This window comes from Chionomys nivalis, chromosome 7 (genome assembly GCF_950005125.1).
Source record: "Chionomys nivalis chromosome 7, mChiNiv1.1, whole genome shotgun sequence".
NCBI lineage: Eukaryota > Metazoa > Chordata > Mammalia > Rodentia > Cricetidae > Chionomys > Chionomys nivalis.
Genome location: NC_080092.1, coordinates 94212446 through 94228019, shown reverse-complemented (window position 1 = coordinate 94228019; position 15574 = coordinate 94212446). Strand labels below are relative to the sequence as shown.

General features: G+C 49.4%; 1 protein-coding gene across 1 annotated transcript in view; it reads left to right on the top strand.

Moving 5' to 3' along the window:
* The window catches only part of Sdk2 (sidekick cell adhesion molecule 2), a 278134-nt gene that overhangs the window by 211457 nt on the left and 51103 nt on the right, over positions 1-15574 (top strand). Inside the window, exons 18-24 of the mRNA XM_057775509.1 lie at positions 201-316; positions 8087-8282; positions 8434-8532; positions 8978-9169; positions 11639-11760; positions 12080-12189; positions 12271-12421. Of these exons, the coding sequence (XP_057631492.1) occupies positions 201-316; positions 8087-8282; positions 8434-8532; positions 8978-9169; positions 11639-11760; positions 12080-12189; positions 12271-12421 (986 nt within the window). The remainder of the gene's footprint in view (positions 1-200; positions 317-8086; positions 8283-8433; positions 8533-8977; positions 9170-11638; positions 11761-12079; positions 12190-12270; positions 12422-15574) is intronic.

Below are 15574 nucleotides of genomic sequence, written 5' to 3'. Positions count from 1 at the left end.
ACCTTTAATTGGATCACAAGACAACTTGGGAGGTGACCCAGACAAATGTATTGAATTTGAATTAATCCAGGAAGTAGGAGAGGAAGAGGAGCTTTGGTTTGGTCAAGCATTGTCTATAGAGTCTGCCTGTATCCTTTACCATGATGGACAAGATGGCAAGGCAGCCCCTTAGCTACAACCAATCTCTTGATCTCCTATAGTTCCCACGGTGCCCCCAGGAAACGTGCATGCAGAAGCCACCAATTCCACGACCATCCGCTTCACCTGGAATGCCCCCAGTCCCCAGTTCATCAATGGTATCAACCAGGGCTACAAGGTAGGTGAGGGTCTCTTTTACCCTTCAAAAGGACTCTGAGGGACTCAAGGTGAGAGAAGGGAGAAATGGGGGCTCCAGGGAAGATCAGTGGGTCACTGTGGGTTTCTAAAACCAGACTCCAGCAGGTAGAGGTCAAAAATAAAGGCAGACCCCCCCCCAGAAAGAGGCCACCCTCGGTAAACTCCAGCCACAAACAAGGCCTGTACACCTGGACAGAGCCACAGTCCATTAGAACAATGCAGCCATCCCTCCTTACTACTATGGTGTGGTTCTCACATGCCACCTGCCAGGCAAGTCTCCATGGGCTGTCCATGTCCCCATACACAGTGTGGGACAAAGGCGTGGGATTAGGACTCAGGCAGACTTGGACTAAAAATCCCAGCTTGCCTCTTGCTGATTGATGTCTTGGATTTTGGTGTGAATATCACGCCCACTCCTTATATCCTCATGAGTGTCCGTGCCTCATTCTCTCTTCTTGCAAGAGTGCCAGTCACACTGGGTTAGGGTCTGTCTCTGATGGCCTCACTTAACTTTAAGCAGCCCTTTAAAGGTCCAAGTTCCAAACACAGCCACCCTCCGGGAGTCAGGCTTAGAACTTTGACATGTGAAGTCAGCACAGGCTCGATCCAGCCAACAATAGAAGCATCCGTGCTGTAGCTATTCCGATGATAGTTGGTTTTCTGGCTGGTTTAAGTGCTGGGCATCTGGACTTCTCAGACATCCTGTCCTGCATCCCAGGTCTGGAGTCCTCTTGTCCTCCTGCACGGAGGCCTGCTTTCCTCTGAGAGAACTAAAGACAGACCACATAGTACAGGGCAGACTCCACATTTGAAAGATGGGGCGCTTGCCCTCAGCACTCAGGGGCAGGTAGACAGATGCCACATGCTCATTTCCAGGGGTGAAAATAAAACAAGCCAGGAATTTAAGGTGCTGGGAAGCCAGGGGAAAGGAGAGAAAACTACAGACTCTGGGTTTGAGCTATGGCTCCCAGTGATTTCAAGGTGACAGCTGCCATATCCTCAAGTCTCCTTCACCGAGGCTGCGCATGTGCCACAGCCAAGATCGTCTGTAGGACAAGTGCCCGCACCATTGTGACTGTGAGGTTAGGAAGCAGGAGAAGAAGGAAGGGCAATTGTTTTGCAAAAAGAATGTTCTTGTACTAGGAGCAACCTAGGGACCAGGGCTGGAGCCAGTGGGCCACAACGCTTACACTTCCACAAAGACAGAGAGCACGGGCCAAAAAAGAGTCTTTCTGGGATAGGGGCTGCAGCCCAAGCTTACGGTTGCTGACTGGCTGGAAAAGGCTGCTAATTGGGACTCAGGGGAGGGAAGAGGTCTACATGGCTATGGAGCACAAAGCCCGGCTGGGAACAATTAAGCTTCTGACTGCCAAACCTAAGCAGAAGTTTTATTCTACGTGTGGGAGGGATGAGCTACCAACTTCCAAGGCAAAAAGCTCCCCGAGGGCTGGAAGGCCACCAAGTAGCCAGGACAATGAGGGCAATGGCCTGTAGTGACCCAGAACAAGAAGACAACGCACAAGCCCCCTATCCTGATTGATCCCAAGCTCATCCCGTCCCTATGCTCAGGAACTGTGCAGTATAGGCCAATGGCCACCAGCTGACCGATATGTTGAACTCAGGAGCTCAGGAGATGGTAGCAGGACATCACACTGATGGGGGCATACCCAATACCAGGCAACTAGCTACACACTTCATTCATTCTCTCGTGCAGGACCCCGAAAATTTAAGCATTGTGATCATCACCCCACTTCCTAGAGGAAGAAACTGAGTCATGGGGGAGAAGTCATTGTTCACAGGTTGAACATAACTGAGAGAGCACAGCTTGAACCCACAGCCATGCTTTTTCTTACATTAAAAAAGAAAGTATGGATCGGCGGCTCAGTAGTTAAGAGCAATCGCCATTTTTGCAGAGGACCAAGATTCAGCTCCCAGCACCAATGTGGCATCTGACAGCTGCCTCTTAAATCCTGCTCCGAGGGATCTGATACCCTCTGGCCTCTGCAAGCACCTGCATCTTTGTGGTGCACATAAACTCATACAGGCACATACACACACACACACACACACACACACATAGCATTAAAAAACAAAACATGAATGCTGGACGGTGGTGGCGCACGCCTTTAATCCCAGCACTCAAGAGGCAGAGGCAGGTAGATCTCTGTAAGTTTGAGGCCAGCCTGGTCTGCAAGAGCTAGTTCCAGAACAGGCTCCAAAGCTATAGAGAAACCCTGTCTCAAAAAACAAATGATATGTAGACAGACAGACAGACTGACTGACTGATCGATGGAGGCTCATGTAGCTGAGGCTCTGGCCTTAAATTCAGTATGCAAACAAGGGTGGCTTTGAACTTCTGATCTTCCTGCCCCCACTTCCAAGTCCTAGGATTACAATATGTACCACCACATCTGGTTTATGAAGTGCTGGGGATTGAACCCAGAGCTTCAAGCCTTCTAGGCAAGCTCTCAACCAACCGAGCTACATCCTCAACTCTGTATCTAACTGTAAAATGATACCTACAACTTGATATTTTCAGAGTACAAAGGAATAGAAGTGAAAATCATTTCTCTCTGCTTTTTCAGCCTTCAGAAATCTTAGACATGTAATAAGATAGATTCCCTCCTTTAAATTATTAGAATGTTTGAACATCTACAAGAGTTGGGGAAAGAGTCAGATGACCACCTAACACCCATCTCCAGCTTCTACGTGACCAAGTCACAGTCAGCTTTGTCCCTGTGCCTCTCAGATCCTCCTAGCCTGTAGCGTGGTGGTCTTCAATGTGCCAATACTGCCATTCTTTAACACAGTTCCTCATGTTGTGGTGACCCCAACCATAAAATTATGTCATTGCTACTTCATAACTGGAATGTTGCTACTGTTGTGAATTGCAATGTAAATATCTGATATGCAAGATATCTGATATATGATCCCTTTGGAGTCACAACCCGCAGGTTGAGAATCACTGCCTTAGCCCATCCCCAGAAACGAGCTGAAGTGAATCCCAGGCAGCTGGTCGCATCATCACTAAATGTTCTTGGAGAGAAAGCTTCTATACAAGGTCTCTCTATTAAAAAATAAACTCACATTGATTATATTACCATGCCCCAAAATGTCACCCATCCCATTGCTACAGCCTTTGGATTTCTATGATGATCTTCTAGCCAACTCCTGCTGCTGGTTGGTTTTTATATTCCTGGATGGAGATGAAGGCTACCCAGTTGCTGTTGGTTAAAGGTTTAAGTCTCCATTGATCTTTGAGTCTCCCCCTCTCTCTCTCTCCCTCCCTCCCTCCCTCCCTCCCTCTCTCTCTCTCTCTCTCTCTCTCTCTCTCTCTCTCTCTCTCTCTCTCTCTCCCTCTCTCCCTCCCTCCCTCACTCTCTCCCACCAGATTTATTTGGCGAAGAAACTTAGTCATTCATCCAATGAATTTTCCACAGGCCTGGATTTTGCTGATTGCCTCCCTGTGGGGTCATTTAATGCGTTCCTCTGAGTACCATGTCTGCAGTAAATTGGAATGTAGAACTAGTGGCCAATTGGATTTAAGTTTATTTGATTACCTTTTTTTTTTTTTGCAGGGCGGTAGGGGTCCCCCAAATGGTGCTGTGTGTTGACATCAGAAGGTGCAAAGTTTGCTTGCCTCTTTAATCGTGAACTTGGTGGCCACAGACAGCCCTTGTAGGGTTTATGATTTTAGTAGGAGTTATAAAATGAGGGTGAAGACAATACCGTCTTTTCCTCTTGATTAGCTGAGATGCCTCCAGGAAGGAGGGAAGGAGGGGGAGAAAGGGAGGGAAGGAAATCAAGAGAAAAAAAGAAAGGAAGATGACGGTTCCCTTAGTCAGTTTTCTATATTAGGAAAATATTAAAAACCCCATTCTTTTCCATGGCTTCTCAATTCTCAGCATTATAAAGTAGCTCCCCAGCATCTTCTAAGGCGACAGTGAAGGTCAGGTTGAAGGGGGTATCTTTGGCTCCATTTTGCTTTTAGTGATGTCGTTATATACTTAAGAATTTTTAAACACATCTGCTATGCTCCAATCCGCTGTGGTTATTATCCCTACTGTTGCCAAATGATCACTGGCCACTTCAAGTTGACTTCTGAGTCTTTCAGCATGGTCCCAGGAGTCTCTGATGGCTGCCTGACTGGCTGGAATGACAAGATGCTTCAAGCTATATAAATGTATATGAAATTTACATACAAAGGTTGCCAGGGTTGGCAATGAGAGCCGGTCATCCCATCCATGTGGGGAGGCTGAGGCAGAAAAGCCACACGGTCCAGGACTGCCTGATCTGTGAGTTCAAGGCTGTCCTATTCTGCTCTCTGTTGCTGTGCTAAAGACCATGACCAGGAAGCAAACTGGAGGAGAAAGGCTTTATTAGGCATACCAATCTTGATCAGTCCATCACTGAGGGAAGCCAGAGCTGAACTTGGAAGCAGAAACTTAAGCAGAGGCCATGGAGGAGTGCTGCTTACTGGCTTGCTCTCCAAGGCTCGCTCAGCCTGCTTTCTTATACAGCTAGGACCTCCTAGTCACTGCCCACAGTGAGCCACGGGCCAATCTGAAGGAGGTGTTGTCTCAGTTGAGGTTCCTTTCCAGATGACTCAGCTCCTGTCAAGTGCTAAGGGGAGGGGAAAAAAAAAAAAAAAAACCTACGATAAGGCAAAACTGACCAAGTCAGTGAGTCCCTGTCTCAAAATAAAAAGTGAAGAGAGTATTGGGTATAGCACAGTATGCTTGTCTAGCATATGTGAGTCCCTAGGTTCAATCCCCAGCCCAGGGCTAAATAAAAATGTCTTCACTGTACCTGGGGGTCAGACATTTTCCCAAGGAACTCTAGATCCCTTGAGATAGAAATAATAGATACCGTGATGTGTTTCTTGCTCCAAAGATAATATTGTTTCTAGACTCTGTTAGTTGACAGCAGGGAGATAATTTTAAACAAAGAACACACCGATGGGGCTGGAGACGTGGCTCAGTTGGCAGTGTTTGCCTGGCATGCAGGAAGCCCTGGGTTCCATCTCACAACACCACATAATTCAGGCAGGATAACACCTGTAGCGCTAGCACTCAGATTGTGGAGGTAGTAGGAGGATCAGAGGTTCAAGGTCACTCTCTGCCACATCACAAGTTCAAGGACAACCTAAGCTGCATAAAATCCAGTCTCAGAAAAGGGGGGGTATTGATAGTTTCCATTCAACATCAAGACTGCAAGTTTTCTCACAAGTCTTTTGTTTGCAACTCTTCTGTCCACAGTAAAAAGTCCAGTTCTTGAACAGATTGCTTGGTACCAGCTCCCTCATCCCGCAGACAGAATAGCTTCAGAACAGTGATAGGGGTGTGAAACTACGGACCAACAGCTCCAGTTCTCGGCATCTTTTATGGTCTTGGGATATAACCCACGAGGGCCACACTTCACACAGCTCTGCTATGGTCTTTTTCGAAGAGTCTCCCTTGCTGTAGTTTTTCTACAGCTCAATACGCTACTAGGTCCATCGGTTTCATGTGGGGTTTGATTTTTAGGGATTGATTTTTTAATTTAATTTCATCCTATAATCATGTACATTATTTACATGGCTTCAAAGCCAAATCCACAAAACAGTTTTTAAGAAAACCAGCCTTGGGCAGGGGACTCACTTGCCATACAAGCCCAACAACCTGAGTTTATGACAGAAATGAGAAGCTGGACACAGTCACCACTCACATCTGTTATCTCAGCATACCCTACTTGGAGAAGGGAAGCAGAGCAAAGGCGACCTCCAGCAGCTGGCAAACCAGCCAGCCTGGCACACACAGCAGCGAACAACAGCAGAGACTGTCTTAAGCAAACAAGAAGGCAAGGGAGGACTCCTGAGGCTGGCCTCTGAACTCCACGTGTGTGCTGTGGTGTGCTCAAGCCCACGCTCACGTTTGCACACATACATGTCATACACACTGAGAAAAGGAAGGCGGGAGGGAAGGCAGGCAGGCAGCCAGGCAGGTTGGTTGACTCGCTTGGCCCAGCTCTGTAAATTCATCAGTGGATTAACCCATTGATTATATAAGAGCATTTATTAGTAAATCACCTTCCAGGAAACAAACCTTCAACACGTGAGCCTTTGGCCAGGAGGGTTGGGGTATCCAAATCATAATACCAAGAAACCTGGGGAACTTTGTGACCCTACAGTTCCATATCCCTGTAATATACATATCTGACAAAGCTGTCTTGGGATGTCTTGGCCCTGCTGCCATTTTGGGTCTCAGGTGTGGAACTAGGGGAAAAGTTAATATGGTCGGTCACAGAACCACACTTCCTTTGCCTCGTACTCATCCCTACGAGTCATTTTTTTGTGGACAAGAGCCAGAGATACTATTTTAAGACATCTGTAAAGAAACTCTTTTTCCTTTATTTTGTTTAAAATGGTAGTGATTATTATGAGTTTAAGCCCAACAAAATAATATTTACCCAAATTTTACACTTGCTGGGGAACACACCACACAATTAATTCCAACAGCATAATTAATTCAAATTTACATTAATTAAATTAAATTAAAACATTAAACTCATTTCTTCATCTACTCCAAGGAAGTTGGGCAATTTAATTGCTATGAAACAAGATAACTAAAATAAAGAGGATATTTAACATACTTATTAAATGCCACTTAGTATTTCTGATTAGTATTTTTAGGGTCTAATTAGTGTCTAATTAACTTGCTATAGGCTATCTTTTCACAATACCAATTAAATTTCAAAACATCCTTTATAAACATCCGGCCCTGAAAAGGAGAAGATTAAGCATTGTTACGGGTGCGAGTTAATCAGGAGACATTGGCGTGGTATTGTTTTATATCTATAAATACCATGCTTATTAAAACTCCTCGAGTGTAGCTTTTCACCATTAATTGCTATTTAATCAACTTCAAATAAATGAGGAAATCTCTGGGACCAGCTGCCATTGTTGGAGACAGATGAAGGGCTCAGGAAACAAGAGCAGGAGGTAAGAGTGCAGGAGAGGAGGGGCGGGCGCGGGATGAGGGGGAGAAGAGGCAGGCTATCCAAGGATGGAAGGAAAATACACAGGGAGACGGGAGAGAAAGCCGTGGGGGTCCAGATGGGCTCTCTTGCCATCTCCTCACCTCTGGGTGAAATGTGAGATCGACAGCCTGACCTGGAACAAGGGTACGACAGTAGTGACTGACACAGCTGTGACATCGGACCTCGGAGAACCCCATGGGAAACTAGCCAGTGGAAAAACAGGGGTGGCAACTGCAGATCCTCAGCTTCCCCCACACACACACTGTGTGATAGCGGGCAAGTGAATTGGCCCTTCTGAGCCTCAAGTTCCTTGTCTTTGCACTAAAGGGGTGGATGCGCGACGCACATGGTCACCCAGGGCTTCAGGCTTAGGAAAGCTTCCCCTGGTGAAGTGGTCTGCTGTAGTCACTTGGGAGGAATTTCAGAACTAATGGGTCTCTGGCTCGGGTTCTGTGCCCAATCTTCAGATCATGGAAATGGTTCTGGTGAAATACTTCCCTTGTCGGATAACTTGGAGAATGGGTGACGGGTCCCTAAGGGAAACAGCCAGTACCATCCATGTCTTGCCTGGAGTCAGGGACCAAGACACCCAGAGCATCAGAATGCACACAGGGGTGACCTGTCTTACTTCTCTCTTCCCTGGGATGAGTGGCCACAGGAACAGTGTCCATTGGCCTAACCTATGGGATGGAGCTTCATTTTTTTCTAGAACATTCTTCTGGTTTCTCCTCAGCTGATTGCCTGGGAGCCAACCCAAGAAGAGGAGGTTACCATGGTGACTGCCAGGCCCAACTTTCAAGACAACATCCACGTGGGCTTTGTGTCCGGTCTGAAAAAATTCACAGAATACTTCACCTCGGTGCTGTGCTTCACCACGCCTGGAGATGGGCCCCGAAGCAGCCCCCAGCTGGTGCGCACCCATGAGGACGGTAGGTGTCACGGGCCTCTACTCTACCCACCCACCAACCCAGGCCCTTGGGAAGTCCCTGAGCATGCTGGAACACAGCAGCCATCTTACCTTGGGCAGCCATGTTCTGACTCTAATGGGCACTGGTGGGTGGGGGACACTTTTGGGGACAGTGCCTGGGCCAGTGGGACACCTGAGCTTCAATGACATCCTGGACACCTCGCTGAAGGTCAGCTGGCAGGAGCCTGGGGAGAAGAACGGCATACTGACAGGTAGGCATGCTGATGCTGATACTCCTGAGCCCAAGGGTGGGGAAGTTGAAAGCCGGGGTTATCAGCTATCTGTGCCCTGCCTGCAGCCAGCTCCTGTCCAGACCTCCCCACTGAGCCACACTCTCAACTCTTAGTTTTGAGCTTTCATTCTGCAGCGCTTCTCAGGGCCCCTTCCTCAACTCTGTAGGGCCTCAGAGTTTGGAGGACCTTAAGGGTCTGTCACAATACCTAACTCTCTCTGCCTGCAATCCCCCCCACGGGACACCCCACTGAGACTCCACCTGGGTCCTTAGGCATCACACCAGCAGCTCCTAGCTCCTTTGGTCCCTCTGCTCCTTGAGTGAACCAAACCGCCAAGCTAGAGAAGGAGCGAGAATTGGAATAAGGGTCAGGGGCAATGCACAGTCCCCACCCAGCTCATGCTACCTCTGTGGACTCTCGCCAGGGTACCGGATCTCCTGGGAAGAGTACAATAGAACCAATACCCGTGTGACCCACTACCTGCCCAACGTAACCCTAGAGTACAGAGTCACAGGCCTCACAGCGCTCACCACCTATACTATCGAGGTGGCCGCTATGACCTCCAAGGGCCAGGGCCAGGTGTCAGCCTCCACCATCTCATCTGGTGTGCCTCCAGGTGAGTGCTCCCATCAGGATTCCTGTCTCTGCTCTGCTGAGCAGCACTTGTTCTGAAGGGGGCTCTGTCTGTCTGTCTGGTTTGTTGGTTAGTTGGTTGGTTGATGTTTGATTGGTTGGTGATTGATTGATTGGTGGTTGGTTGGTTGGTAGTTTGCTGGATTAATTGGTGGGTTGGTGGTTGGTTGATTGGTGGGTTGGAGGTTAGTTGGTTGGTGGTTGGTAGTTTTTTGATGGTTGGTTAATTGGTTTGTTAGTAGTTGGGTTTTTTTTTTTTTTTTGGTTGGTTGGTTGGTGGATGAGTGGGTTGATGGTTGGTTGATTTGTTAGTAGTCGATTGGTTTGGTGGTGGTTGGTTGGTTGATGATTGCTAGGAGTTTGTTAATGGTTGGTTAGTTGGTTTGTTAGTGGTTGGTTTGTTTGTTGGTGGTTGGTTGGGGATTGGTTGGCTGTCAATTGGTGGGCAGGTAGCTGGTTGGTTTATTTTTTTTATACAGGGTCTCATTCTGTAACTCAGGCTGGCATTAAACTCACAGTAGTCCCATTCTGTAGCCTCCTGAGTAACTGGCGTTATAAGCATCAGACAGTGCACCAAGGTTCCGTCTATTTTAGGGACAAAATCTTACCATGCAATCCATACTGACCTCAAAGTTTGTAGTACTCCTGTCTCAGACTTCCCGGTTCTAGGATTACTAGTGTGACCATAATGCCTACCCTTGAAGGGGCTCTGTATTGGGGTAATGTTGATATTCCTTCCACAAGGTTCTCTACTTTGCTTGACTCTATGGGCCCAGGGTCCTCCCCTGAGCAGACTTGGATCCCATGACCTTGAGTCCTAGGTGAAGAACTGTGTGGCTCACTGTCCTCCCCACAGCCCTGAGCACAGTAGATGGACTAGGAGGACTCCACCCTCTCACTCCCTGCACCTTCGTCCCATAGCAGACAGACACCCTGCCAGACAGCAATGCTAAGAGATAATTCTTACTGCCCACACTGGACTGCAACTTGTGGACAGGCGGCAGGGTGGTCGAACAAGATGGGAATAATCTCAGCCCTAGATACAAACACTAAACAAATCAGGCATCCCCTCCAGGCCTCAGTTTCCCCATTCATACACATATAAAACTGCACCAGGTTACCATGTGGTCTTATGCAGGTCAGAAAGGCTGTGCCTGCATGACCCACCCAGATGACCTGGACCCACCTACTGAGGTGGCCAAGGCACCTCAGGCTCCTTCAGCCCCCTGTGATGACATGTATCAGTAATACTAGTAGATATCTGTGTGGGACTTCCCAGGCCTAAAGTTCCTGGATTTCTATGCCTCCTCAGGGCAGCTCTCCCTGCCATATGTGGTCATTGCTGTCACCATTATTCTGGGACATAAAGAGGGAAGTAGATTGCTATGTCAGTAGCTCCCCTTGAAACTCTGACAGGACTCCTGACAAACACAACTTAAAGGAGAAAGGGTCTATTTTGGCTCACAGTTCAAGGGTTCAACTGTCATGCAGTGAAAGTCACTTCAGGAAGAGCTCATAGCAGGTAACATAGCATCTGGGAGCTGGAGGGTCGGGGGTGACATGACACATGACGCTGGTGCTCAGCTCTATCTCTCTGTTTTGGGGGGGTTTTGTTTGTTTGATTGATTGATTGTTTTATTTTTACCTCAGCCCAGGACCTCAGCATATGGAGCGATGCCACCTGCAGTTAGGGCGGGTCTTCCTGTCACCCCCTTCACCCCCTACCCCACCCAACCTAGAAACTCACTCACATGTGTGGAGGCTTGTCTCCATGGTGATCCTAAACCCTGTCAATCAAAGATACAGTCTGTAGTGGAAGGGGGTGGAAGAGTTAGTTTCAAACTGATGTGTGTGGATGGTTTGTGCATTTGTTCGTTTGTTTCATTTGTTTGTTGGTTGGGTTTTTGATACAGGGGCTCACACTATAGCCTCAATTGGCCTGGACTCACTATGTAGCCAAGGTTAGCTTCAAACACACTGCAGAATCTGCATTCTTTCTGTCCATCCTGAGCTCGAAGAACTCCTGAGCTCCTGGCTGGAAAAGAGAAGCTGGCTCCTGCCTGCCCCAGCCCCACCCCTTCTCATCTCTCCAGGCATCACAGGATATGGAGGGCTGCAGCACTGTGCGGACAGAGACAATTCTGATCCAAATGCTTGTTCTGAGCCTAGCTTGATTTGTGCAGCTTTGTGGGCATTTTGCTTATTGCCAAACCTTCCGAGGGAAGCCCCCGGCACACATTACTCCAGGCGGTCTGTGCCCTCAGATCTGCCCCAGCCTCCCAACAGGAATGCGGTACCTGTAAGACAGAATCAGTGTCACAGATAGGCCGTGGCTGGGCTTCTTCTGAAATGTCTCCAAGAAAAGCCAACTGCTCCCATTCCTCCCTGTTGCAGAGTCCTGTTCCCAGGGGAGCCACCCTCTTACTTTGTCTACCCTACTCTTTCTTCCCAGAGCTCCCGGGGGCACCCACCAACCTGGGCATTTCCAACATCGGCCCACGATCCGTGACCTTGCAGTTCAGGCCTGGCTATGATGGGAAGACATCCATCTCCCGCTGGGTGGTAGAAGCTCAGGTAAAGCTTGCTAGAGGGGACCCAGAGTCCTCCCCAGGCGGCCTCAGGTGACCCTGAGAAGATCCTGTAAGGGGTGGGGGGCCCACTGAAACTACAGGTATCTGGTCTATCAGCTGGTCTTGGGTTCAGGCCTAAAAATGCGTTTACGCAGCCTGCTGTGAGGCGCTAATGCAGGAGACTTCGAGCCACCCTGCACTCAGCTGTGGCTTTCAGACTAAGACCTTCCGTGGGTGGGAATGATGCCTGCTAGGGAGTTGGGGAGTCAGAGCATCCCACTCAGGCACAGCAAGTTGGACAGGCCTTAGGTTCCCTTCTCCAGGTGGGCGTGATCGGGGAGGGAGAGGAATGGTTGCTGATCTACCAACTCAGCAACGAGCCTGATGCACGCTCCATGGAGGTTCCGGACCTTAACCCCTTCACTTACTACAGGTAAGGCACAGATGGGAAGGGACGGGGGCGGGGGGGGGCAACCCCCTCCATACCTTGCTCATTCCTTCCACCCCACCCCAGCTTCCGCATGCGCCAAGTGAATATTGTCGGCACCAGCCCACCCAGTCAACCTTCCAGGAAGATCCAGACCCTCCAGGCGCCCCCAGACATGGCCCCGGCGAATGTGACTCTACGCACAGCCAGTGAGACCAGCTTGTGGCTCCGATGGATGGTGAGGCTCCCTCAGGGGGGCAGTGGGGATGGGCTGTTCACAGGACTGTCCCCACAGGACTGTTGCAACGTGGTGACCTCCAAGAGGTCATTGACTGAATATCTATAATTCTTTCTCTTTACTTTGGGTTGGGGGGGGGTGCTGCTGTTATGGTGTGGTTTTTACTTTTTGATATTTTTAAATTTCTTCGTTACTAACCTGGAAGGTGCCCAGTAGTTCACTGTGGCAAAAGGAGAGGAAAGAGCTAGAAGATTTTCTGTATGAGTTGGGGAGATAACCCAGTTACAAAGAGCTTGTTGTGCTGGATGTTGGTGGCGCACGCCTTTAATCCCAGCACTTGGGAGGCAGAGGCAGGCGGATCTCTGTGAGTTCGAGGCCAGCCTGTTTTATAAGAGCTAGTTCCAGGTGTGAGGATCTGAGTTCCAGCCCCCAGCATCGACCTTTTAAAGCCAGGTATGTTAGCATGTGCAAGCAGTCTCAGTGCTGGGGAGGCAGAGACAGGAGGATCCCTGGGGCTCGATGGCCGGCCAGCCTCTCCTTACTGTCAAGTCTCAGGCCAGTGAGAGACTGCCCCAAACAAATAAAGGATGGAAGTTGGCCGTGGTGGCACAGATCAAAGTTGTAGATGGGTCTCTGTGAGTTTGAGGGAGTTCCAGGCCAGCCATGGATACCTAGTGAGAGACCCTGTCTCAAAAATAACCAAAATAAAAATTAAAAAGCAAAGTGGGGTGACTCCTGAGAAATCACACACACACACACTCACACACACACACACACACACACACTTTGCATACCTGCACGCACTGGCGGCTTGGAGGGCAGATAAAATGCTGTTTACCAGAAGTAATGCCAGATGCCAACCATCCTAAACTTCCTGCCTCATTGACCCCTCCCAGGAACATTGAGAAGGATGCAGTCTTGTCCTAATTCACAGCTAAGAACACTAAGGCTCAGAGAGGTTAGGAGCTTGCCCATGGACACACAGCAACCACAAAGTGGACCTAGGATTTAGAAATGGCCAGAAAGTGGGCACCTGCTGCTGGGGTAGAGACTGGGAAGGGGCCACTCCCACAGGTCAGGGCTGGACGTGGAGGGTCACGACAATGTGACCTGCAGGAAGTAGCTTTCTGGTGTGCTGTGGCCTCCTCTGAAACAGGAACTTTATTCAGACCCTATCTTTAGACGCTCTCATTAAACCACAACAGAAGCATAAGGCTAGTCCCCATTTTGCATAGAAAGAAACTGAAGCAGGGGGGCTGGAGAAATGGCTCAGTGGTTAAGAGTACTGATTGCTCTTCCAAAGGACCCGGGTTCAATTCCCAGCACCCACATGGCAGCTCACAACTGTCTGAAAATGCAGTTCCACAAGATCTGACACCTTCACACCAATGCACATAAAATAAAGTTAAATAAGTCATTAAAAAAAGAGAAAAGAAAGAAACTGAAGCAGAAGGAGGTCACATAGCCTCCCCATGACCCCCCCATTCCCTGAGTTAACAGCAAGAGACTGAGCCCCCAAATCCACAACACAGGCCACTGAGCAAGCACATTGTCCTCTCACAGCCAGGAACCAAACACTGCTGTGCCCCTCATGCCACACTGGCACCGTGCACCTCAGCGGGAGTCCCAGGCAGCAGTGCTAGAAACCTGTGGAGTGAATGAGAATAATTCTGAGAGTCGTGAATGAAAGCGAGGGTGGCATCTGGCACCCTATCCTCCTTGGGACACCCAGAAGCCTTGCAAAGAAAGAGCCCGCTCAGTGGCTCTCCGGTGCCTCTAAGAGAGAGCACTCATTGGCTGTGTAAACTAATACAAACCCCCGCACCAGGGAGCCATGCTGTCACTCACAGACTGGGACGGTATGGCAGAAGGAGCTGGTGACTATGAGAAGACTTGGCACCATAAGCCCCAATGGACAGTGGTTATTGATAATGGCTCCTCTTCAGATGGCAGGCACTGAGCAACACTCTGGGGCCAGCCCAGTGGCCCAGGGCACTGTGAGTGTGTAAGTGGGACATATAGCCTCTTGTGACCTCAACTTCAGCTCTTCCCTATGCCCCGCCAGCTGATCTCACACACACACACACACACACACACACACACACACCACTTACTCCTTAATTGTCTCTGAAGGTTTCCAAACATAAAAGTTAGAGAGTGGGTGACTGGGGTTCCGGGGAGACGGGAAATCAGCAGCCACTTGGCTCATAACAGTGCATGGCCCATTACCTCTCCTTAGCTGGTAGGGGAGTCGCATGCCAGGCCCATCTCAGCCTCTTGGGCCCATCCATTTCTGTCTTAATGATCTCTAGCTCATGCCAGTAAGTGTCTGGAGAGGCACATGGAGGCAAGAGAAGGCTGGGTGGGTGAGGGAGAGGCTAGAAGGAATTGGATGAAGTGGGTTAGGAGGTGGTACACTAAAGATTGTGGACATTTGGAGCCCTGGAAGGCAAATTGGAGAGAGAAGCCCACAGACACACCCATTTCAGAAGAATGGGTGCCAGGTTCTCAGCTGACGTCTGCTTCAGGCTCAAGGCCCACCTCCACCACCTACCAACATCACCAGATTTGTCCCACCTTGAACCCACAAGCAGGGCCCCTCCCACTGAGCTTTATGACCCAGAGAAAGAACCTGCCTGTTCCCCTTGGTGAGACCCTAATCAGTAAGAAAAAGATGAGATCCAGCAGGAGAGACTGAGGTTTGCTGGATTGCAGGATTTCCTGGCAGTGACACGCATCCTGTCCACATGAAGGTGCCTCCACCCTGGTCTCTCTCCTCTGAAGGGCAGCATGAGCAAAGGCCAGGTGTTGTAGGCAATTAACAAAGTGTGTGTTGACAATCCGAGTAAGGGGGCTAAACAGGAAGACGGCCAGAGCTAAAGGGTCCGGTTTGTCAGCACACTGGGCGGACAGGTTTTGAGCGTGCTGGAAAGGGCCAGCCTCGGGGGAAGGACATGAGTCAATCACGTCAACCATGTGCACAATGAACAAAGGTGTTGCCTCTCGTGGGAGTCCAGCGGGGACAGATGGGGAGAGGGACATGGAAACAGTGTTACCAGCTCAAGCCCAGCTTAGGGATAGCACCTCTTTGGGGCACCGGCTGCTCAACCGGTGGCTGGGGAAGAGGGAATACAGGGTGGTCTCCCTCCTAGC